The sequence below is a fragment of the Dipodomys merriami genome, unplaced genomic scaffold (assembly GCF_024711535.1).
Source record: "Dipodomys merriami isolate MVZ:Mamm:240054 unplaced genomic scaffold, mDipMer1.0.p SCAF_249, whole genome shotgun sequence".
Lineage (NCBI taxonomy): Eukaryota > Metazoa > Chordata > Mammalia > Rodentia > Heteromyidae > Dipodomys > Dipodomys merriami.
In genome coordinates, this window is record NW_027203926.1 from 156,598 (window position 1) to 182,507 (window position 25,910).

At 43.1% G+C, this 25,910-nt stretch overlaps 1 protein-coding gene across 1 annotated transcript in view; it reads left to right on the top strand.

Annotated features, from left to right (window-relative positions):
* The window catches only part of LOC138836079 (1-phosphatidylinositol 4,5-bisphosphate phosphodiesterase epsilon-1), a gene marked incomplete at its 5' end in the record, with an annotated part of 145,969 nt that extends 126,551 nt beyond the window's left edge, over window positions 1-19,418 (top strand). Inside the window, 9 exons of the mRNA XM_070034563.1 lie at window positions 5,068-5,231; window positions 6,035-6,296; window positions 6,710-6,828; window positions 10,732-10,860; window positions 14,050-14,259; window positions 14,850-15,008; window positions 16,728-16,946; window positions 17,249-17,458; window positions 19,019-19,418. Coding sequence (XP_069890664.1) covers window positions 5,068-5,231; window positions 6,035-6,296; window positions 6,710-6,828; window positions 10,732-10,860; window positions 14,050-14,259; window positions 14,850-15,008; window positions 16,728-16,946; window positions 17,249-17,434 — 1,448 coding nt within the window. The remainder of the gene's footprint in view (window positions 1-5,067; window positions 5,232-6,034; window positions 6,297-6,709; window positions 6,829-10,731; window positions 10,861-14,049; window positions 14,260-14,849; window positions 15,009-16,727; window positions 16,947-17,248; window positions 17,459-19,018) is intronic.
* Window positions 19,419-25,910: the final 6,492 nt, after the last annotated feature.

The window sequence follows — 25,910 nt, forward strand, 5'->3', positions numbered from 1 at the left end:
AATACAGATTGCTCTTGACAGAGCTGTATTCAACTATACGATGTCCCAAAAGCTCTTCAACTCTCTACCCTTCTGCCTCAGCCTCCCAACACTAGGATTACAAATGTCCAGCACTATACAGGTGGACCATGAGGAATTCTTGACTTTAATGACCTCATATAATCTTTACAAAATGCTAAGTAGTGGTACTGTTAGAATCCTCATTCCCTAGTTGAGCAAAGCAAGGCAGTGGTTACTTTGGCTGTGCCCCAGTGCCTCATACCTGTAGTCCTAGCTACTCAGGAGGCTGAGATCTGAGGATTAGTTTGAAACCAGCCCGGGTGGACAAATCCAAAAGACTCTTATCTCCATTTAATCAGTAAAAAGCCAGAAGTGGAAATACATCTCAAGTGGTAGAGTGCTAGCTTTGAATGGAAAATGCTAAGCAAGAGCAAGAGGCCCTGAGTTTAAACCCCAGTATGTGTGAGTGTGTGTGCGCATACACACACACACACACACACACACACACACACACACACACACACACACACACACACACACAATTACTTTGTTCAAGTTTGCAAGATGCCTTATAATAAATTCAAGTTCTCTGGGAACATGAGCAATAAAGCAGTTTGTTTCCCCCTAGTTATGAAAGGAGCAGGGAGCTACAGAAGTGAGGGAAGAGCAGATAAAGGGACTCTTCCCTAGAAGTTCCTACAAAACCTCCTTCAGAGGAGCAGTGAGTAGCCATCATTCATTTTATGAATGATGAACTGAATCTGACCCTCACTAACCATGCCAGCCATAAGTCACAGCAAAGCCCTCTCTAGCTGAAGTCAAACCACAGCATTATTTCTGGCATCAACTAGCTACTTTGCACTGGGGGCGCTGGTACCCACTGGTGGCTGACCCCAGAGACACCTGGCTAGAGATACCGGCCATGTTTTCTTTTGCCCTTGTTTATATTTGTTTTTTTTTTTCAATTGGAATGAATGAGATGATGCTGATGAAGTACCACAGTCAGCATAACACCTGGCAGAAAGGAAGCACTTCCGTGTTAGCTATGCTTGAGTGTGCATAGTACATTATTAAAACAAAAAACAAAAACACTATGGTTGGGACTCACAAATGGAAAGAAGGTTGAAATACTTTCAAAGTTGCAAATGTTTTCATTCCCATGTCTTTTCCATCTTTCCTGAGTAGGTTCACCTCTCTGATTCTGTCTGTTCACTGGCACTCCTGGTTATTACGATACTGAAATATTTTTAAGTACACTAAAATAACTAGCAAAAAAAAAACATTTCCTCAAGGAAATGAGAGTGCATTTGGTTTTGGATGTGCCTTTTGTCCTGAAATACCAAGCCTGAACCAGACACTCTGGCTCCACTGGTCGCAAAGAGAGGCCAGGCTGAAGGGAACATGAAGAATTGTTACTCCCCACACCCACCCTCACTACACTCCACACACAGAAGCTGCAGCCAGTGTGCCATCCAGCCCTAAAGCCTGGAGCTAGGAGCTCCTATTGGAGCTGCCCCACTCAGAGGAGGCAAATGACTGTTCAGTGTTCTCTGGACAGCTTTCTGCCCAGGGAGTGAGTGCTATCCTCTAAATCCCTCAACCTGGATTAACCATCTCCCTTGCTGCACAGGGTACAAGCCCCTTACAGTGTCAGCATTCTCATCTGTAATGATGGCCTTCCTTTTTGCAAATTGGGATTAGAGCCTCACCAACACCTTGCACACAACACTCAATATATGCGTGCTGCCCTGAGCTGAGTCAGACTATTTCTATTGGCCCCCACTGCAGTCTGAGCCTGTGGTTCTTTATTGCTTTTTGGTTTGATTTCTTCTAGGTACTCCCAGGTAGTCTGTGAATTGCAAGTCCACATAGACCTATAGGAGTCAACATTGTAATAACCAATTTTTCATTGATGGAAAGAATTCCTAAGTCAGGAAGTACTTGATTTCCCATAATCCTTCTTAGTGTCCTCCAGCCTTCCAATCTGCCACTGGTAGATCATCTGCCCAGCCATTTCCTGGATGTCAAGGGACACTGATGCTCCAACGAGGTGTCTATGACCATAGGGCCAAAGATTTCTTCTGATCTCAACTCCAAAAATGTCAGAAGTGTGGAATCCATACAATCAGAGGTTCACACTGCATAAAATCAACTCCTGAGTGTGGAAATTCACCCGAGGCTGGTATGCAGTCTTTGTGACTGCTGGCAATGGCCCCTCTGAGTTCTTTCCATCTGGGACAAAATGATTCTTGCTTCACATACAGAACCTTCAAGTGTTTAAATATGCATCCCTAGTGAGAAGAAAAGCCTCTTTTTTTCTTCTTTTTTCTATTTTTTTTTTTTGGTTGGTCGTGGGGCTTGAACTCAGAGCCTGGGCACTGTCCTTGAGCTTTCTTTGCTCAAGGCTAGCACTCTACCACTTGAGCCACAGCGCCACTTCCAGCCTTTTCTGTGTATATGGTGCTGAGGAATCGCACTCAGAGCCTTATGCATGCGAGGCAAGCACTCTACCACTGAGCCCTGTTCCCAGCCCCAGAAAAGCCTTTCTAAAAAAAAGCATTTACTGTACTTGTTTGAAGATAGTCACACTTTTTATGCCTTTCCCGGATCCCAAATATAAAGGCAAATATTTCTGAAGAATCGTATTTCCTTAATACAGCAGTTGAAGTGAATATAAGACCATGAAGGCAACGATATTTTTGTTCTAACATAATATGCATTGATTCGGAAGGTTAGTTAACTGTTTTGTGCATATTCTTTTATTTGGTTAGAATGATGGCCTATATTTGAATAGAATGAAGGCTATATTTGAGGTCTCCTCTTATTTCAAACTGAGTACAGCTTTTCCATATCAGGTTGCCACATGTGATCTTCATTCAAAAAAAAAGTTTTGGAAAGCTTTGAGGCTAGACACTGTGCTAATGAGCTCAGACTTCAAACCTGAATAGGGTTGGCATGAAAATTGGTTGTGAGCTGCTATTGCTCTTGTTGTAATACAGGCTTCGTATCTCTGAGCCCAAAAGCTTGAGATGAGAAGTATTTTTCAGACTTTGGAGTATTTGTATCTGTGTAATGAGGACTCAGGTGTAAAGATGAAAATTCATTTTTGTTTCCCATGAACCTTTAATTCACATACCTTGAAGGAAATTTTACATTTTTAGTGCCCTTGTGTTTGGCTGTTGGCAGTCACAAGGGCAAGGATGATGCCACAAATAAAAACCCAAAAGGGTACTCCAAAAGTTTCATCTTTTGCATATTTTCATATTAGAGATACTAAATTTTCAGATGAGAGTAAATGTCTATTTCACATTTATTTACCCAGGCCATGAGAGCTCATTTGCTTCTCTCTCTCTCTCTCTCTCTCTCTCTCTCTCTCTCTCTCTCTCTCTCTCTCTCTCTCTCTCTCTCTCCCTCTCTCCCTCTCTCTCTCTCTCTCTCTCTCTCCTCTCTCTCCTCTCTCCTCTCTCTCCTCTCTCTCTCGTTTCTCTGTCCCAGAATGGTTAGAGAAGTGATTTTTTTTCTTCCATTAGCACTGGAAGACGCCTGGCAGATGAGGGGCCATGCACTAACCTGTCAGAAGAGACTGAAGCCCAAAGAGCTTCGAATGCCTAACATCTCTTACCCCAGCAATTCCTGCACACAATCTTGGCCAATCAATGACACCCAAGACACAGGGTAGGGGCCAAGTTCTTGTTGCTCCAAGGCGCCTAGCACATTGTTGTTTGATGTTGGTCCATGGAGCAGAGTTCATTCCGCACATGGAAGGAATCTATCCGAGGGAACATTCGTCAGGTGTGTCTCATAAACGCTTTGCTCGTTGGGACATTTTCCATACAGACTTGAGCCATCAGAGGAACATGTGAAAGTGGAAGAGTTCTGAAGCTGTACAGGAATTCAGTCATCCCTCAAAGAACTGTGCCAAATAAAGTTTGGCCACAAAACACTCGACCTTTCTGTTAGGGTTCACAGAGTTTATGATTGAAGGGATTGGGGACATGATGTGAATCATATGCAATGATTTTTTTCATATTTAACTACAACAGAAAAAAAGAGGTAAACCTAATTTTATGGGTTGAAATAAAGATTTCAGAAAAAAAGTTGGATTTTTTTTTTTTGGCTATTGTTCATTCTTGTATAGTTAAGATTTTATCTTACCTTTGAACTAGTGGGAATTGGCCATAAAATTGTCTGCATGGTTCAGTGTTTGGAGACAAAAAAATGGAATGATTCCTTTCCATAATTCTGTATAAAATGAGGCATTTTTGCAAGATGTTTCAGATAGATAAGTAAACTTGTAAGATGAGGGTTTTTTGGTTGTTGTTGTTGTTTTGTCGGTTATGGGGCTTGAACTCTGGGTCTGGGCGCTGTCCCTCAACTCTTCAGCTCAAGGCTAGCACTCTACTTCTTGAGCCATAGTGCCACTTCCGGTTTTCTGGTAGTTAATTGGAAATAAAAGTCTCATGGACTTTCCTGCCAGGCTAGCTTTGAACCGTGATCCTCAGATCTCAGCCTCCTGAGTAGCTAGGATTACAGGCATGAGCCACCAGTGTCCAGCTTGTTTTTATAAGCAAGGCACCTTCTGTTAGGCACCTTAAGCAAGGCAGTTTCTAGTAAGGCTGAGATCTGAGGATTGCAATTTGAAGCCAGCTTGGGCAGGATGGTCTGTGAAACTTATCTCCAATTGACCACCAAAAAGCCAGGAGTGGAGCTGTAGATGTAGTCTCAAGTGGTAGAGTACTAGCTTTGAGTGAAAAAGGTAACAGCACCCAGGTCCTGAGTTCAAGTCCCAGAACCTGGGAATAAAAAAGGAGCTTAGAAATGGTAGAACCTAGTTTGATATTGGTATAGACTCTTCTGGAAGACAGAGATTTTTTTAAATCATTTCCTGCTATCTGTGGTAGGCAGCATTATATGGCACACAGCAGGTATCCATCAATCTATGGAATGAGAGGCTGATCCTTTCTCCATACTTGATCCTTCAAAAGATGACCACAAAGTTCGTTTGAGCTTTAAATTTATGACACTTAGGCTACAAAGTAATAAGCAGTTTGGGCTTTTGTTTTGCAGATCTCCCGTTACATTTAAACGCTGCAATGTTTGAGGCAAATGGTGGCTGTGGCTATGTTTTGAAGCCCCCAGTACTGTGGGACAAGAACTGCCCCATGTATCAGAAATTTTCTCCACTGGAACGAGATCTAGACAGCATGGACCCTGCCATCTATTCCTTAACTGTAAGTAGGACAAAGCTGGACAAAGTAGGACAAAGTCATTCAGATTTCATGCCCACATCATGTCTTATTTCCCAGAAAGCAGTAGCTGTGGTAAGATGAACTGTGGTCAAGTAGTGGGTCTGAGGAGCTCCTTGCTGATGGCCTAAAGATGGATGTTCTACTTTCGGGGGGGGGGATCTGGGGGCATAAATCAAGGGGATGAGGCCATTTCTCTTCTGCATCTTTAGCTCGTGTCCCTTTCTCTCTCTGTTCATGACACCCTACATCCCTGCAACAGCTCCATTCACACATTTCCTACCATCAAAACTCTTAGCCCAAGACAAGGGATTTGTATCTCCTTTTCTATTTGACCATTTTTGCTGAGTTGAGTATAGTTTGTTTACAGAAGGCTACAGATGAATATTTAATAGAATATTGCCACTTGCTCAAAAACTAAACTGTTAAAGACAATTTGACTTAGGGTTGGGAAAGATGGGAGAGAATGGTGGAAAGGATGACATTGCTTAAGATGCATTGTACTCATAAGCTGATACTTTGAATTGAAACTCCTTTGTGAGAACTGTAATTTCATGTCACTGCTTGGATTTGATGCTATTGGAAAGTGAATGCTGTTGACAAAATAGGCTGTTCATATCATCCCAGTCATGTGATTTCCTGATGACAGTCACTTGTATTGGCTTTACTGTTTTATTCATCATTCACCTTATCTATTCCTGCATTCTTTGTGGAGGGAGTTGGGAAATCCAGAGTTTATGTTTCCTTCTCTGTCATCTTTGACCTTGATCCTTTTTCTTTTCCTGCAGATTGTCTCAGGCCAAAATGTGTGCCCTAGTAACAGCACAGGAAGCCCCTGCATTGAAGTTGACGTACTGGGCATGCCCCTGGACAGCTGCCATTTCCGCACGAAGCCCATCCATCGAAATACCCTGAATCCCATGTGGAACGAACAGTTCCTGTTCCGAGTTCACTTTGAAGATCTTGTATTTCTTCGTTTTGCAGTGGTGGAAAACAACAGTTCAGCAGTAACTGCTCAGAGAATTATTCCACTCAAGGCTTTAAAACGAGGTAGACTTCAATCCCCAAGTAGCATCCTTGGCATTGTCAAAACAAGCATGAAGTAGAAATGACAGTGAGAAGGGGAGAACTGGGTTTGATTGTACTTGGCAGTGGTGCCTGGTACAGGTCCAGTGTTGTATCAGGGTGGGTGTTGGGTGTGGAGCAGGGGAAAGATTGGGTGATCCTGGGCAAGAGTTGGCTTTGATGTGGCACTCAGGGATTTTGGCATCTTGCACCTGACTTGTGCATTGTTCCAGGAACTCTGACCTGCTAAGGAATCCTCTGCTGTTCTTGGTAATGATATGCAGATTGCGATTTTAAGGTCATATTCCTACCTGCCAATTATTGACTTGCAGAGTATCTTCTTTGCAGAGCTCTGTAGTGCATGGTTAATGGGCTTCCCTACCTCTGCATTATTCCAGGATATCGACATCTTCAGCTGCGAAATCTCCACAATGAAGTCTTAGAAATCTCTAGCTTATTTGTAAGCAGCAGAAGAATGGAAGAAATTTCCTCTAGCAGTACTGTGCCAGCCTCTTTGGTAATTGTTCTCTTTCACTCAGCATACTTTTATGTCAGAGGTGGACTCTCCTGTGGTTCAGTAAAGTGGCCAATGAATCATTAATTAGGTAGCTGTGGAAACAAGAACATGTTTATCCATTTGATCACATTTGTATCAATTGTATACTTCTGCATAATCCTAGAGAGCTTTGGGAAGGCTCCTTGGGCTGGCAGTAGCACTGGTTTACATTACCCTACCTTCACTACCACATCTCGGTAGCCTGCTTTCTTCTCTGGTCTTTTCTTTCCCTCATCCCTGTCAATTTCTTCTCTGTCTTTACCCCTGACTGTGTTTTCTCTGCTTTTCTTCTTTTCCCTTTTGTCATACTACAACCTTGCACACTTTTTAATCACCTGGGAGCTTCAAAGTCCTTGTTGCCAGATACCAGTGGGTCACACCTGGTAACCTGAGCTACTAGGAGACAGAGATTTGAGGATCATGGTTTGAAAGTCCTTGAGACTCTTTATCTCCAGTTAACCACCAAAAAGCTGGAAGTGGCGTGAGTTACCACTCAAATACATGAGTTACCGCATTCAGGTACCACTTGAGAGTGGTGGGTCAGTCGTAGAGGACCAGCCTTGACTGAGAAATCTAAGCAAGAGCATGGAGCTCTGAATTCAAGCCCTTGTACTCACAGTCACACACACACACACAAACACACACACACACACACACACACACACTCAAAAGATCCAATTAAGAAAGGATACAGAGGAGAGAGTATGTGAGGAGGGGTGCGCAGAGCTTTTGCATGCTCTCTAGACCAACCTCTGAGGACCTGGACATACTCACCAACCCAAGGCTCTAGAAGCCCATCATTTAGGGTTGTCAGGAAGGTTTCCTGAAGTAGCAAGATTGATGAAATCACTGGCCATTGGTTCTTAATGCAATCTCCACCCTTCTCCCTCCCTTTCCCATCTCCTGTCTGACAGTAGTCTCACCCCTAATTATGCCTTAGTCTATCTCAGCCACCAGTCATCTCATTAGCAACAGGAAAGTTTCATCACATCCAAGATCTCAAGGGTCTTAGGAGCTATGTGCTAGGAGCCAGGGACCAACACCTAATATTTATTTTGTATTATATCCAATCATGGCATTCTTGGAGTTCTTAACTGCAGTGTATGAGCTTAGCAACTCTGCATTCATTGACCCTCGAATTCTAAAGCCAGTAACAACACTAGGCATCTCCCTGTGCCCTTTGACTTTCAGATCCAGTCTTCACTGTCCAGTCCTACTGCTTTAGCCCTCACTAATTCTCACCTTGCCATGGCAGTGAATTCCCAACTGGTCTCTTTACTTCTGGGTTTTGCCTCCTCTGTCTGTCTTCATTTAAGACCTCCCAGGCAGATCTAAAACCTAAATCCGATATGTTATTCCTCATTAGAAATCTTAATGTGGGGCTGGGAAGGTGGCTCAGTGGTAGAGTGCTTGCCTTGCATGCATGAGGCCCTGGGTTTGATTCCTCAGCACCACAGCAGAAAAAAGCCAGAAGTGGTGCTGTGGCTCAAGTGGTAGAGCGCTAGCCTTGAGCTGAAGAGTTGAGGGACAGCGCCCAGGCCCAGAGTTCAGGCCCCATGACCTGACCAAAAAAAAAAAAAAAATAGAAATCTTAATGTGAAGCATGCACAGATGCCATGAATGGCCCATCTTTACTCACAGCATGTCTGAAACCAAATACGCATAGTATCATTTCCAATGCCATTTCTCAATGCCAGAGGATGACACAGGGACAATGTAAATATATATAAATAAGAGGAGTGCTGGGGCTGGGAATGTGGCTTAGTGGTAGAGTGCATGCCTAGCATTCATGAAGCCCTGGGTTCCAATCCTCAGTACCACCTAAACAGAAAAAGCTGGAAATGGCTCTGGGGCTCAAGTGGTAGAGTGCTAGCCTTGAGCCAAAACAGCTCAGGGACAGTGCCCAGGCCCTGAGTTCAAGCCACAAGACTGGCAAAAACAAAAAAAAGAGGCATGGACAAGACCCCCAGGAAAGCAGAGGACTCATGGTATTTCAGAGGGGCAGCTGTACCCAGCTCTCAACTCCAGCTCCTGTTGCCATACAGTATCACCAGATCTTTTGATTTCTCAAGAAAAATTAGGACATCCAGAGTTTTTCTGGCAGTACTGGAATTTGAACTCAGCACCTTGAGCATTCTACCACTTGAGCTATATTCCCAGCACTTTTTCTTCCATTACGGTATAAGGTCCTGTTTCTTTTTTCTGCACAACTGGACCACAACCTTCCTACTTACACTTCCTGCATAACTGGGATGGGGGTGGGGGTGGGAAAGTGTCTCACAAAGTTTTTGCTTATACTGTCCTTGAGCTGGGAGCCACTCCATCAACAGTGTCCAAGTAGCCAGGATTACAGGTATAAGCCACCATGCTTCTTTTTTCTTTTCTTTTCTTTTCTTTTCCTTTCCTTTCCTCTTCTTTCTTTCTTTTTAATTTAATTTAATTTTTTTGGGGGGGTCCGGTCGTGGGGCCTGAACTCTGGGCCTGAGCACTGTCCCTCAGCTCTTCAGCTCAAGGCTAGTGCTCTACCACTTAAGCCACAGCGCCACTTCCAGCTTTTTTCTTTTTTTACTTATTCGGTGCTGAGGAATCGAACCCAGGGCCTCATGCATGCAAGACAAGCACTCTACCACTGAGCCACCTTCCCAGCCCCTTTAATTTTATTTTTATTTTTTTTAATTTTTATTGTGAAAATACTGTACAGAGGGGTTACAATTACATGGGCAAGATAATGAGTACAATTCTTATCAAGCATTGTAGCCTCCTCCTTTGTTTCCCCTTCCCATCCCTTTCCATCCTCCCCCCCGCCCCCCCAATCCTCCCCATCCCCCCTCTTTCTTTCCTTCTTCCTTTCTTTCTTCCTTCCTTTCTTTCCTTCCTTCCTTCCTTCCTTCCTTCCTTCCTTCCCTCCCTCCCTCCCTCCCTCCCTCCCTCCCTCCCTCCCTCCCTCCCTCCTCCCTCCCTCCCTCCCTCCCTCCCTCCCTCCCTCCCTCCCTCCTTCCTTCCTTCCTTCCTTCCTTCCTTCCTTCCTTCCTTCCTTCCTTCCTTCCTTGCTTACTTGCTTTTTTGTCTGTCATAGGGCCTGAACTCTGGGCCTGGGTGCTGTCCCTCAGCTTTTCAGCTCAAGGTTAGCACTCTACCACATGAGCTATAGCACCACTTCTGGCTTTTGCTGCTTATGTGGCACTCAGGAATCGAATCCAGGGCTTTATGCATGCAAGGCAAGCACTCTACCACAGAGCCACCTTCCCAGCCCCTAGTTTTCTTCTCTTTAACATGTTGGTACCTTACTTCTTTGAAAACATAAGGCAGACTGAACCATGTAATTAAAAAATATATATTTTATGGCATGGAAATAATACCTCAATGTCGGGATGGTAAATTCTCTTTGAGGATAAAGCATTTTATTTATCATCTTTTGTTTGTTCTAGTTTTGTTTTTCAAGACAGTTTTTCACTATGTAACCCAGACTGACCTTGAACTGTCCATCCTATCTCCACTTCCAGAATGCTAGGACTATAGGCATGTGCTACCATACCTGGATTTTATTTATTATCTTCTCCTAAAAAAAAATATCTAGTCCAGTCCCCTGAAGGGAGCTGAGACTCAATAGATATTATAGAATGTTAATTTATAGAAGTAGGGACTAACATGTTTCATATATCATTCCCTAATTTTGATGGAAAGTTGTACTGTGATTTAAAATAAATCAATCCTTTGATGATGTGCTTCTCAAGAAATACATTGTCTCTCTATTCTATCACACTACCATACACCGGTTTCTAAATACAAGCACTTCTGTTTTGAACAGAGCCTAGGACTATCATGTAGTTTAGAATTAATAACATAGGACTTTATTTTTGGCAGATGTTTAATACAGAAGAGAGAAGATGTTCTCAGACTCACAGAGTCACGGTACATGGGGTCCCAGGGCCAGAGCCCTTTGCCGTTTTCACTATAAGTGGAGGCACCAAAGCAAAGCAGCTGCTCCAGCAGGTAAGTCTACTGAGCCTATGGTTAGGGGAATCTGATGTCTAACGTGCATAGGTAAACATGTAGATGCAAGCATACATGTGTATCTGTGATGATCATATGCCTTTTGATTATTTGCCAATGTTGTTCAACATTGAGATCTACTCTAAGAATGATCTGAGAGATCTTGGAACCACTAGATGAGGTATTTGACCCAGAAAGTTTTAAACAGTTCTTTAGTCACTCTAGAAGCATGCAAACTAGAGTGGATGGCCTTCCAACAATATCCTTTTCCCCTCAAGCCTAGCCATGGGCATCATCTTCCTTGTTAACACAGTGAAGACTAACAATCAGAATTTAAACATGAGCTGAATAAGATCTGCTTGCTGGCCTGTGAATTTGATCAGATTCTTCCAGCATCAGCATGGACTACATGGACCAAGAACACATCTCCAGCCCCTCAGGCCTTCCTGTGCAAGAGGAGCAGCCTCTTTGCCCTCCTGCCTTGGCCTATCATCTTGAACATCAAGGTCTTACCCTTCTGATAGTGCAAAGAAGCATAGAGTACCTAAAACAAGACACTGAGAGCCTGTTACCCCCAAACCCTGAAGTGGAACTGACCTACGCCTTCTCATAGTGGACTCACATTCCTCTGGGTTCCTGTAGTAATCTTTCTGACCCTCCTCAGGCAAGACCATCATCTATCTGTGGGAGGACATGTAGTAGGGTTCAGTAGCAAACTAGGGACAGAGAGAGAGCGGCCTCCAAAAGGAGGGCAGCTTGGTAGGAAGCTCCTCAAAGGGCAAGAAAAGACCTTGTGCCATAGACACTGGACACTCCAATAGTTCCAGTGGCCTAACTTCCTTGCAGACTCTTATGCATAGCCCACTCAGAACCCCTTCTTCTTGGTAGGAAGCAGAGGAATGACCTTAGAGCTCCTTCTGAAGTTAAGAGTGTATGATGCAATGTAGCTAGAATCATAGAATGCATGGAGGAATGTAAAACCCATGGAACCACCATACTCCATACATGATTATTAATAAATGGCTCTGTACATTAACAACATTTTGCATTTCACATTTTATAAACTGACCTAAGGAGAATCTTTAGAAATTGTATAGATACCACATTTCACAGATTACCAAACAGAAGCTGCTGTTGAGGGGATTTGGTTTGGCTCTTTTGTTTGGTTCTTTGTTTACCTATTAGACCATGAACTTCCGTGTTTATTATCACAAAACACAGTTGTTATTTGTGTGTGTGTGTGTGTGTGTGTGTGTGTGTGTGTGTGTGTGTGTGTGTGTGTGTGTGTGTGTGTGTGTGTTTAGTAAGGAAAACTTTCCATGGGCCACCCTTCACAGTAGACCCCAAGCCAATAAGCAAAAAAGCTCCCAGGACTGAGGAGCAGTGCCCCTGGCCCTTCATATGGAGGTGACAGTGCCACCTGCCCTCTTGGAGGCTTCACATCCTGGATTGTTCCTTTAGTGGATGTGTTTAAATCAGTGCGTTTGCTTCTTGACCCAGTGGGCTAGTAAGCAGGGTCTGGACTCACAGCCCAGACCAACAGCTGAGTGGAAAAATCTGGTCTTCCAAGAATCTTCTATGTCCAGTATCTTCAGTATGTTACATTCTGCTCTTTCTCCACTTGAGAAAGTGTCAACTCTGATCACTGGGGAGATGGGTGCTTGCTTAATCCAGGTCAGGTGGTGACAGCTGTCTCATCACCCAGATACTTCTTACAGGAAGGGAACAAAGGGCATTTCTTCACCATGACTGACCTTTACTCCCTAAAGAGTGCTACTTTTTGTTAACAAACCTTTGCAACAGGAGTGAAAAGAATACATGGGCTAACTTGCCCAGAGTGATGGCTGCTATTTATTACAGTCTCATTATATACCCATGGTATGTCTCCTGCCCTACTCATTAAAAAACAATTGAGACTGTTACTGTGACTATTCGATTTTGTAGATGGGAAAATCAAATCTCTAAAGAGTCAAGTAACTCACCCAATACTTCATAGCTAGGAAGTCCCAAAAGGAAACCTCAGCCCCAGGTCTTGCTGGCTCCTGAGCTCTGTGTCCACTGTTCAGTTGAACTGCACAGGGCCAATGTCTAGCACAGAATACCAAGCCTGCAGACATACTGGGAGGCATTTACTGAAAGGAGAATTCCAGCAACTTAATCAGATGAGAGTTTGACCCTATGATTCTTGCATAAGAAGATGATTTCCAACATGAGAAAATGAGACTATGTTAGTAGAGGCTAGGCTAAATTCTTTGCCCTCATCCCGAGTTGCAAGATTACAAAGGGCTAAATTCATGGAGTGAGAAAGTTTTTGATTCCATTGTAGCTCTCATTCCAGCAGTGGGGAAAATCAGATGCTATCTGGGATTAGAGCAGACATAAATGTGGGCATACAAGAATTCTTAGACAAAAACAATCACATGACACTCAGAGTAGTTTTCACTTGTAAATTGTACATCATACTGTAGGGAGGAAGGTCCCAGACTGTGAGAAAAACTAAGCTGAGAAATTGACCCATTACTAAATCAAAGAGAGACCATAAAGGGAAACCTTAAAACGTATTCACACGGACTTCGGCCCTGTCTTATACCCTGCCTAATTAGAATGGTGCCTGCCATGCCACATTGTGTATCCTCCTGTAGCTATCTTTGTAATAAATCTCCTGTAGCTGTCTTTGTAACAACCCCAGCTTCAGGGATGCAGGGGCAAATGACATTATGTTTCTGGAATGTACAGCTGCCATGAGTAAGAATATCCACCTGCTTTGTGTTGGGGGCCCCAAATTTGCACAACAATTCAAACCAAAATGATAGATTAGTTCAGTTACTAGGAGATGGACTGTAACCCCATTGGCCACTGACATAAATATGCAATCTTTATGTGTGTTACAATCCCATCGGCCACCTGCGTGGGGCCGGGCTTGACCACATGGATTTTGCCTTTAAAAACCCTAGCTTGTGGGTTGTTCGGGGTCGCAGTTTCAGTTCCTGAGTCTGTGCTGCGTCCCTGGCCGGTCAGCTACCCACTTCCCCAATAAAGTCATCTTTTTACATGAGGCTGTCTCTGGGAGGTGGACTCTTTTCCCCATAACAATACCTGTGTGACCACCAAGAAAGCAAACTTATTTTGAGTTGCCTCTGTGTCTTAAGAAGTATGCTTAATTTTATCTTTGTTTTTTTTTTTCTTTAGATTCTGACATCTGATCAAGACACCAAACTGATTGCCACCGACTATTTTTTGATGGAAGAAAAGTATTTTATATCTAAAGAAAAGAATGAGTGCAGGAAACCACCATTTCAGAGGGTCATTGGTCCAGAAGAAGAGATCATGCAGATTTTAAGCAGCTGGTTTCCAGAAGAAGGATATGTGGGCAGGATTGTTTTAAAAGCACAGCAGGAAGTACGTGTGTCCTGGGAGGAGGCCTACGCACACGCGCACCTCGAACAGCTCAGTACTTGATTAACTATCTCACCACTCACCACACCCTCCAATCCTGAATTTCATGTGACCATAACTTGAGTCAGCTTATTCCTTTTTGTGTTGTTGTTCTGGTCATGTGGCTTGAACTCAGGATGTGGGTACTGTCCCTTAGCTTTTTCACTCAAAGCTAGTGCTCTGCCATTTGAGCAGAGCACAGTGCCACTTCTGGCTTTTTAGTGATTAGAGATAAAAGTCTCATGGACTTTCCTGCCTGGGCTGGCTTGGAACCATGATTCTCAGACCTCAGCCTCCTGAGTAGCTAGAATTACAGGTGTGATGAGCCAGTCGTGTATAAAATACAAACAAATGCTGGGGCACTGGTGACATAAGATATTAAAATATGGAGAAAGCAGCAGTGGTACTCGCTTGACACTGCTGAAGATGGAGGGAAAAATTGGGAGAGGGAGACAGAAGGGGTGACATCCAAAATAAACACACCTAAAAATTTCAGTTAATTTTTCTTTCTTCTGTATCACCTTACCATTTACATGTTTTCCTTTTTAACATAGTCTGTAGAAGAAAAAAGTGTTGCTCAGGATGACAAAGAGGTGATCTTGAGCTTAGAGGAGGAAAGTTTCTTCGTACAAGTGCATGACGTTTCTCCAGAACAGCCTCGAACAGTCATCAAAGCACCCCGTGTCAGCACTGCACAGGAGGTCATTCAGCAGGTAAACGCCCCTTCTTATGGCCGTGGTGCAGCTCCATGGTAAAGCTCCATGCTGACCCAGCATGCACAGGGCCCTGTGTTTTATCTCTAGCACCACAAGGAAAGAAAAGGAAAACTCTTCTTTCCTCACACTGGTCCTTTTGACGGTATCCATTATTGAGAATAATCCCAGGTCTGTGCATTAAGAGCTCATTTTAGGAATGGACAGGAAATACTAGCTCCTTTTTTCAGCAGGGGCTTACCTAGTGTCTGCAATGAATCTGGATCCCTACAAAGCACTGGTAATGCTGAATTTTGGAGGTGACTCTGCAAAGAAGATGTTTCATTGTCTCAGAAATGCCTGAGCTACTAGCTAAGGGCCACTTCTGCAGGATCCTATAGAAGACAGGCCAGCTCTGACCCTCTCCACTCCTCTAGGGCAAGCTTCCTCGCTGCATCCTTTCTGATTCCTTCCTTCCTAGCCTCCTCATAGTTTGCGTTCATTCAACACCTACTTAACGAGTGACTAGCAGAATGGTTAGGAGCACAGACCCCTAATTAGCTCTACTTTTATTCACTACTGAGATCCCAAGTGCTCTCAAATCTATGTCTTCATTATACTGGGCACTGATACACTTGGTCTTTGGGAAAAGAATCCCTGGTTTGTTTCTGTTGTGGAAGTACTCCTACTATGTCTGCTTTCATGAGACCATTCCATTTGGCTCTGGCCCACCCTTTGTTCTAAGTTACCACATGGAGAATATAGATAGCATAATAGTGCTTTCCTCACAAGGTTGTTGAGAAGACTGGCAGTAAATCTCTTTGTTTTTCACAATGCCTAGTACATAGTAAACACTGTGTATCCATGATTTGCTATTCCTTTTTTTTTTTTTTAGTTTGGTCTGGGACTTAAACTGAGGTCCTGGGCACTGCCCCTGAGCTCTTTTGCTCAAGGCCAGCACTCTACCACAGCTCTACATCCAGTTTTTGAGTGGTTATTGGTGATTATAGTCTCATGGGGACTTTTCTGCTGGAGCTGGCTTTGAACTGCGATCCTCAGATATCAGCTTCCTGAGTAGCTAGGATTATAGGCATGAGCTGCCAGTACCTGACTTTTGCTATGCCTATTGTGTGATAACTTGGTTATTAGAAAGCCCCATAATTGACTGTAAATTCTAGATTCTTGTTTCTTTGCAAAGTAGAGCACAGTATCTGACATGTAGCAGGCCCTGACTAAATCTTTGATGAGTGAATAAATGCATATGTGAAAGATAATCCATGGGCTAAATGAAAAGGGACCTCTAAGTTTTCTTTTAGCATGCAATAGTATGACAGAGCATCCTGGGACACAGAGACTGGATTTTGTTCCTTACTGTTGTAGGAAACCCAGATTAGAATTCCAGACTGGCTCTCCTTCAAATCTAGATTGAATCCTTATTCTGTTATGGAGTTGTGCATACTCTGGAATCTGCTTAACCCATGCAAGTTTAAGCTTTGTCCTCTGGAATCTGCTTTAGTTTTATAAATTTGTTTCCTCATCTAAATCAGACTATTGGGAAGCACAAGAGGCAACTTGCAGATGTGTCTTATAAGCCATGTCAAAGGAGATGCCAGATGACAAGATCTACATAGCTTGTGGATATGTACATATCCACATAAGGTGGAAAGTGGCACTTTTCTATTTAGAACGCATCCATATGTTGGAGATACTATATTCAGTTGGTTGAAACTTATCTTTCAGACTTTATGCAAAGCCAAATATTCCTATAGCATCCTGAGCAACCCCAACCCAGGTGACTACGTGCTTTTGGAAGAGGTGGTAAAAGACACACCCAACAAGAAATCTGCCACCCCAAAGTCCTCACAGCGGGTCCTTCTGGATCAGGAGTGCGTGTTTCAAGCCCAAAGCAAGTGGAAAGGTGCAGGAAAATTCATCCTTAAGCTCAAAGAGCAGGTGCAGGTAGAGTTCCAAATTCCTTTGTTCTCTTCGTGAATCATTTGATATTCACAGATTCATATCACAACCCAATTTGGGAACTAGGGAACTCTAGGACAAAGATCCTGGGAGGAGTTTTGTTTGAAAAGACTTGTTTAGGTGTATTTTCAGGGCATGGGTAAACAAAGAGTCCTAAGGAAGTCCTGAAGAATCCTTTGGCTCTTCTTCCCAAAGACAAAAGTGGAAAGGGCCCTCTCTGCCAGCATGCATGTGACCCAGGCCCCTGGGTTCCACGTAACCTCAAGGGAAGGTTCTTTTTTCCCCAGGCATCCCGTGAAGATAAAAGAAAAGGCATCTCTTTTGCGAGTGAACTCAAGAAGCTCACCAAGTCAACGAAACAGCCCCGAGGACTCATATCTCCTCCCCAGCTTTCAGCCTCAGAGAGTCTCCAAACCAAGGAGAAACCTGCGAGTAGCTTGTCCTCCAGTGACAGGATGGAATGCCGACAGTGACCAAGGACAGCGCAGTATACCCAGGTACACCAGGTCATGGCACCATTTCCAAATAGGGCTCAACTGAAACTGCTTTGTGAGGCATACAATGCCTTCAGTGTTCAAGAACGAGCTCCCCAGAAGACACTTGCCAGGTGCTTTCAAAATAACAAAGTCTTTTCCAAGAGGATGTACCCCGAAGGCAGGTGGGAGTAGAACCTTAAAATGGGACTTGAAGAATTGCAGGTGTGGCTCATGTGCTAGTGAGCCAGCAGTGTGGGGTAGGGGGAGGAACAAACAAAAGCACATAACCTTGAGTTCAAACCACAGTACTGGCACCTCCCCCCCCCCAAAAAAAAAGCCTGAGTTGTATAAACCTGAACTTTTAAAAGTTTAGACCAGCTAGGCATGGTGGCATACTCCTTCAGGAGGTAAAGACAGGAGGAACAAAAGCATTGTTATGTCATTTCTTAGGAGTTTTAGGAAAGTGAGAGTGATAGTGATTTATAGTTAATTGCCTTTGGATTCAGTTTTCCTGTAGCAAGCAGACATTTTAGCATTTGTCTTCTAAAAGTTGCTAAGAGTCTTTGCTACAAGTGGCAGCTTTTCTTTAAAACAGGCATTGGTGCTAGTACAGGAATTTATATCCCATGTTAAAACCTTTTGATGATGGCATTTCCAAGAAAAGCAGTTGTTTAAAAAAGAAAGGGGCTCTTGGGTTAGGTGCTCCAAAGAATCTAATGACATATTTCATGGGTTTCTTTATTCTAAAAAATATTCCCATTTAAATTGATTGATTGATTGATTTTGCTAGTCCTGGAGCTTGAACTCAGGGCCTGGGCACTATCCCTGAGCTGCTTTTTTTTGCTCAAAGCTAGCACTCTACCACTTGAGCCACAGCACCACTTCTGGCTTTTTCTGTTTATGTGGTACTGAGGAATCAAATGCAGGGCTTCATGCATGCTAGGCAAGCATTCTACCACTCAGCCACATTCCCAGCCCTCACATTTAAAATTTTGATACCTTAAAATTTTGCAGGCTAGGTACTGGTGGTTCACACTTGTAATCCTAGCTACTCAGGAGGCTGAGATCTGGAGGACCATGGTTTGAGGCCAAGCCAGAAAGAAAAGTTTACTAGATGCTATCTCAAAAACAGCCAGCAACTAGCCAGGCTGGAAATGTGGCTGGTAAAGTGCCAGCTTAGAAAGTGCGAGACTCTTGAGTTCAAACCCCATTACTGAAAAGAGAGAGAGAAAAAAAAAAGAATTGCTAAAGAATATTCATCTTGCCCTTAACTCAAGTAATAGATTGTATTAATCAGGAAAAGTTGGAGGCACTCCACCTTCTCTTAAACAACTTATTTGAATGTAATAAAAAGTTGTTTTTGCTAAAGAATGTACCGTTCCAGGGCAGAAGTAGCCTAACGTTCTTCCTAGTAAGAACATAATGTCTTACTCATTGTGAGTTATATGAAATACATGAGCCCCTAAAATGAGTCACCAGAGCTGTGGGTTTGTTGGCTGGATAACTCTAAACCTTGCTAAGCGATGAGGATTTCTGGTTCATCTTCAATATACTAATAAGCCTGTCTATAAAATGTTACAGGTGAAGATCTTTTGGCAAGAAGTTAGTCCAGAACTAACATGGTGGAAAGAAATAGAACTTCCTCATTTTCATCAGATTTAAACTGGAAGTGGAGGATTTCTAAACTGCAGCCGTCACACATGAGATCCATGGAGATGACAAGCACAGCAGCCCAGGGCTCACAGTGACCAAGGAGGGAAATCCAGGGGAGATGCTAGCCCTCTATGCTTGTGATAACTGACTTTGAGCAAGGGTCAGCAAACTTTGTAAATGGCCAGACAGTAAATGTTTCATGGGTGGGGTCACATGGTCTGTGTGCAACTACTCAGATCTACTGAGGCATGTAAGAGCAGCCACAGGCAACAGGTCCACAAATGAACGTGTATAATTCCAATAATAAAACTATTTATGGACACTGAAATTGGAATGTCATGTAATTGTCACACATCACAAATATTTTTTTTTTCCCCCAACCAGTTAAAAGTGAAGAAGCTTCCAGGTGGTTCAAATCTGTAATCCTAGCTAATAGGAGGCTGAGATCTGAGGATTGTGGTTCAAAGCCAGCCTGGGCAACAGAGTCCATAAGACTCTTATCTCCAATTAACCACCAAAAAAAGCTAGAAGTCTAGCTGTAGCTCAAGTGGTAGAGCATCAGCCTGGAGTTAAAAAGCTCTGAGAAAGTGCCCAGGCCCTAAGTTTGGCCCCAGGACTGTCACAAAAAAAGAAAAAAAAAACTGCAAAAGCTATTCTTAGTGTTAGGACCATACACAACAGGTAGCAGGCTGAATCTGGCCTATGGGCCAGTTTGCCAACCCTGACTTACAGAACTGAGAGTAAGAGGTACTGAGTTGTGAGACTAAGAAAACTAGCAATACGTTAAATGACTAAGTGGAGAAGTTTTTGAGCATTGCAAATGTAAATCTGACCTATTAAAACAGGATTCAAAGTCATTCAGCTTAGTTTCTGTATTTGTATACATAGTGTACTCTTCTTCAGGATTTCTTTTTAACATATAAAATGGATTTTTTAAAAGGTTATTGCTCATATATGCATAGGTGATTTCATTTTTAGTTTTCAGTAAATCAAGTTTGGTGTATAATGTAATATTTACTAAGTTGTAGCATCTTAATAAGAAACTTAATCGTTTTTTAAAAGAAAAAACAATGAGTTGGTGTTTAAGGTAGAGTTATTTATTTTGCAAAGTTTGTACTGACATTGTACTTACATATTTATTAGACATAGCTTTCTTGATATTGCTATGGATTAGAAGTACTAGTGACTCCTTCACTATTTGAGACAAATCTAAAAATAAAATGTATACTCTGAACATATGGAATGGGCTAAATGTTCATGTGAGGGGGATTTATCTGCATTTTTGGCTAACTAAATAGCTAAGTCATCCTTGCCTCTTAATGTAAGTTATTTTTTAAAGCCTTACTACAGAGTTAGGAACAGGTGGCTCACGCCTGTAATCCCAGCTACTCGGGAGGTTGGGATCTGAGGATCGTGGTTCAAAGCCAGCCTGGGCAGAAAAGTCCCTAAGTCTCTTTATTTCCAATTAACCACAAAAAGCCAGAATTGGAGCTGTGGCTCAAGAGAACGCCAGCTTTAAGCACAAAAAGCTCAGGATAGCACCCAAGCCTAGAGTTCAAGTGTTAGGATCAGCAAAAAATAAAAATAAAATAAAATCTTGCTACGCAAAACCATGAGCCAAGTGTAATGGATTCTTTTCATTCTTTGTATGAAGCAAATAATGACGTTTAAAATTGAAATCGATGTTCCTTTAAAGGAGAACTCCAACTTTATTCTTCCAGTCAATTTTAAGACCCTTCTCTAAAACCTAACCTTTGCTTTGAGGCATTTTTTAACAATTATAAAAGTGAATCAAACCATCTCCATGTGTTTTGTCCCCCCATGTTCTAAAAGCAGAAGTGTCAAAAATACACTCATCAACTTTCATGTCACTGAAAACACTTCCTCAGCCACTTTACTGTCCACAGAATTCAGGCTCGTTCCTTCCGCATTCATACAGCGCTACAAGCTTCCTTTCAAATCAAATCATCTCCAACAAACAGTACTGCCCATATTTTAAAATATTCTGGAAATACTTTATCACACCTCTAAACTAATAGTCCAAGAGGTATGGCTGACCATGGATTAAAAAATGAGTCATTAAATGGCTACAGCTCAAATGAAAATGACAAACAAGATCAAACCAAAGATTGGTCTCTCTAGGTTTATGACTTAGTTTTCATGTTCCCTAAGGCTCTTCCCTCCATCTCTCCCTCTGCCCCCCGCCCCCATTCTGCCTCAATGTCTTTAGCAGAGTTGTTTTGTTTACATTACAAATCTGATGAAACTGACCTGAGTTTGAATGTGGGACTGGGCTGTTTCCCATGTGAGTGGATCCAGCCTAGTACTTGTGTCCCAACTTTGTTGTACATCACATTTTGAGGTTAAAGTACAAGCTGTAATGGTTCTTTGATTTGGTGAAGGACACATTGCTTAGAAACATAAACCTCCCACTACAGTAATGTGTCACCTGATGGGGAGTCATTCTGAGAAACGCCTTGTTAGGCAATTTCGTCTTTGCAAACACCGGTGTACTTCAACAGTGCACTTAGCTCCACTGTAACGCTTTGACCACTGTCACACACCATGCCATCCACACACAGACACCCATCACTCCCCAAGACAGCATGGAGACACAGGCCCACACTGATGTTTGCCAGGAATATGAAAATTCTACTTAAAGCTAATCTGGATTATACAACCACACCAGTACAATAAGTGAAAGACACGTTCCTGTTATTTAGAAGAAATCGAAAGTAGCCATTAGAATTATACCTATCCTTTTATACATTTTAGGCTGCAAGAAATATGGGTTAGGGGGCTGGGAAGGTGGCTCAGCATTAGAGTGCTTGCCTCACATGCATGAGGCCCTGGGTTTGATTTCTCAGCACCACCTAAGCAGAAAAAAGCCGGAAGTGGTGCTGTGGCTCAAGTGGTAGGGCACCAGCCTTGAGTTGAAGAGCTGAGGCCCAGAGTTCAGCTCCCATGACCCACAACATAAAAAAGAAATATGGGTTAAACTCTTACTACTAAACTCAGTAAGGAAGATGATTTAAATACAAAGCTAATTTTATTATTAAAATGAAAAGGAGCATCAAGTTGGTCGTTTTGTTGGGTGGTGTCAACTTTTAGACACAATTTTGGTCAGATCAAGAATCCAGTGTAGTAAGTGATGCTGGAAAGGGCAGAGATTATTTGCTCCCTGTGCATCTGGAACTGAGTGCTTTGTAAGACAGCATAAGCATACCCATGAGAGAGCAGGACAGATGCGGGGAGCTGGAGGTAAGGCTGTAGGCACTAAGGACTCTATCTGAGCACTAAGTGCTGTCTGGAGGTAAGGCCTCATCTACGGGAGCATCTACGGGAGCCTGAACTTATCAAAAGTGAAGCTTTATGCGGCCCGGGGCGGGGCAGCGTGGGGGCAGCGGCAGCAGATCCGCCAGTCCGCGGCCTTGCAGTTGCCGCCTCTGCCGACTCCTCTCCCCCCCATTCAACAGGCAGCTGCGCTGCGTTTGAGCCCGCTGGGCTCCGTTAAACGGTCAGCGCCAACGGTCCATCCTTCCACCCGCAGGGGCCGGGCCACAGCCCCCCCCCTCCCCGCTGCCCAGCTCCGGGGCCCTGGTCAAATTCCTAGTGGTTTCTTTTCTGTTATTAGGGTGACACACCCTGTGATGGTCACATCCCTGGAGACATTGCCCAGCTGCCAAGTGGTTACAGGGGAGCTGAGGGTAGGAAGAGAGGGTGACACAGGTACCATACTGGATGTGGTCACCAGTTCTGGTAACAACACTATTGGTCTGGAAGAGAATGAAGCAGGAGAGATGGTACCTGAAGATGTCACTGAAAGTGATAGTTTATCTGATTCCACACTACTTGACCAAGGAGATATCAATGACAGGGTACCACTGCATCCACCACAAAATGGCAAGATGGCCCTTCCACAGAGAAAGCTCGCGCTTGCTTTAGTACACTAAAGAATAGAGTGGCGGAGATGCTGGAGGCACGGCCTCGCGAGACCCTTCCTGAGGATTTGTACGAAGTGTTATACGAAGTGCTGTGAGTTAGATCAGGAAGGAGAAAGCTCTTGCATAAGTTCCGGCAACCGCTCTCAAGCGGGGACAGGGTAAACTCCTTGTGAATCTGATATTCTCTGTGCCCCTTCCTAATGGTGCCACAAAAAAACCCTCCACACTTCTCCTATGGGTAAAACATTTGTGCCTTGTCTATCTTTTGTCACCCTTTGACCTCATATATATCTTACAACCTTTTGGCCTCGCCTATCCCCTGTAGCCTTTTGGCTCATTTATCTCCTGTAAACTTTTGGCCTTGTGAACCTGTCACATGCCCACTGACTTAAGATTTACTATCTTTGTGTGTATGCCACATATTAGTAGGTAGCTTCCCTTATTAAAGTTTGTCCATATCCGCATGGGGTGGTCTACTCCCTGCCTACCAGGCACTGTATTCCCAGGTTTCACTGAGGAATCAGCACAAGAGACAATGTACCTTTGCTTCTAAATCCAGTGAAAGTTGCTTTTGCTGGGCCTGTGAAATAAAGCTGAGTACCCAACCCTTCGACTATGCATCTGGGTCCTTTGATCTCGGCCATTCCCTCCTGCAGTCATTTCACAATAACCCAGAGCTCCAGAAAAAACAAGATCCACGATAAGCACCTTGTGACAAAAGGCAGACTGCTTCTCAGACCTATTTTGGCAGCAAAATTGCAATTACCAATTTAAAAAAAAAATTGAACTTTATTCTTAACTTCTGCCTTACTAGCCATAGATATGACATTCTTATTTCTTCTAGGTTGAAGAATCTTACAATCCACAGCATTTTCATATAAGATTGTGATCAATGATCATGTTTTTAACCTAGAGTAAGTTTTGTGCCACATTGTCAGAAGAGTACTAAATTCATTAGGCTTGAATTTTGGAACTATTTTTGATCACCTACATACCTAATATGTGAAATCAGAGATGATTCTGTTCTCCAAAGACATTGTTGATTGGTTGGCCATGGATGCTCAAAATAACATTTGAAAGGAAATGTGACTCAAAAGACCACACTGATGAAAGTCATATAGAGGAGAAGGATTGATTTCCAGCAGAGCTAACAAGTCTAAGGTCTCACGAAGAGAGGAGAAAATGACACTGACCTGCTCGTTGAAGAACCTTTTATAGTCAAGGGGCCAGAGGGGGGAGGAGCCTCACCTAGGGAGCAGGAACTGCCATCAGTGGCAGAGATTGGATGATTGAAAATAAATACTGAAGGGCTAGCAGAGGATTCATGCTGCTAGTCAGCAGTATTCAGATTTTTAATTTTTATTTTTTTGTCAGTTGTGGGGCTTGAACTCTGGGCCTGGATGCTGTCCCTCAGCTCTTCAGCTCAAGGTGAGCACTCTACCACTTGAGCCACAGTGCCACTTCTGATTTTCTCAGTGGTTTATTGGAGGTAAGTGTCTCACGGACTTTTCTGTTTTCTGCCCGAGCTGGCTTTGAATGGCGATCCTCAGATCTCAGCCTCTTGAGTAGCTAGGATTACAGGCCTGAGCCACTGACACCCAGCTGATGCTCAATTTCTTACTTGAAGTCTTACAAATTTTTTGCCTGGCCATAAGCCATCATCTTCCTCATTGCCACTACCTGAATAGCTAGGATTTTTTATAGTGTGATCCACCATGTCTGGCTTTCTCTTTTGTTTGAGACAGGCTTTCCTTATGGTGCACAAGCTAGTATCAAAACTTGTGATCCTCCTGCCTCAGCTCCTTGAGTGCTGTGATGACGATGATGACCATCACACATATCTCTTCACCCTTAGGGGGGAGGGGAGGAAGGTTATTTTCTTGCTATTTTGTTTTGTTGAGTTCCTTAAATCTTTTTGGATATTCCATGGGTCATCTTTTGCTCAGTTTTTAATTGACTTACTGTGCATTTTGTATTTTCTCTCATGTGTTTAATTTTGCTTTTATTATCACTGCTTTTAAACAATTTATATCCAAAAACTCTTTACCCCAGATGACTGTTACAAAGTGATTCCCCATTATTTTCTTCTACTAGTTTTATTTATTTATTTTTTTGGGTCCGGTCGTGGGGCCTGAACTCTGGGCCTGGGCGCTGTCCCTCAGCTCTTCAGCTCAAGGTTAGTGCTCTACCACTTGAGCCACAGGGCCACTTCTGGCTTTTTTCTTATGTGGTGCTGAGGAATCGAACCCAGGGCCTCATGCATGCAAGGCAAGCGCTCTACCACTGAGCCACCTTCCCAGCTCCTCTTCTACTAGTTTTAGAATTGTAGGTCTATTGTTTAAGTCACTAATCAGTTGTTGTGTATTGGGGTGAGAGAGATATGGTCCAATTTCATTTTGCTCATGTATGTTCACTTGTTCCAGTATCATTGATTAAACATGTCCTCCTTTCCCACTATGTGTTCTTGGCAACTTTGTCCAAGATCAGTTGATTAGAAATCTATTTCTTGGCTCTCTATTCTGTTCCATTGGTCTAAATTTCATTTTGTTCCAGTAGAATTTAAGATGATTGTTATGGCAGCCAACAAAGATAGGACTTTGTAAAATTACACTGGAGCTTTTAGTGTAATGAAATGAAGTTGGCTTGGCAGGGAGTAAAGAAAGGCATTTATTAGTTATTGATTGGTAGTATTTTAAATAAAGCTAATTTAAGTGCCAAAAAAAAAAAGTAAAGCTTTAAAAAGTGCCTTACTTCTAATCAAACTTTCAAAAAGGTTTCTCCCCTCGATGGCTCTGTAGACATGGGGGCTTATGCATGAATGAGGGTCTACTATAGTATGAATCAATTTCCTTTTTGCTGGGCACCTGTGACTCACA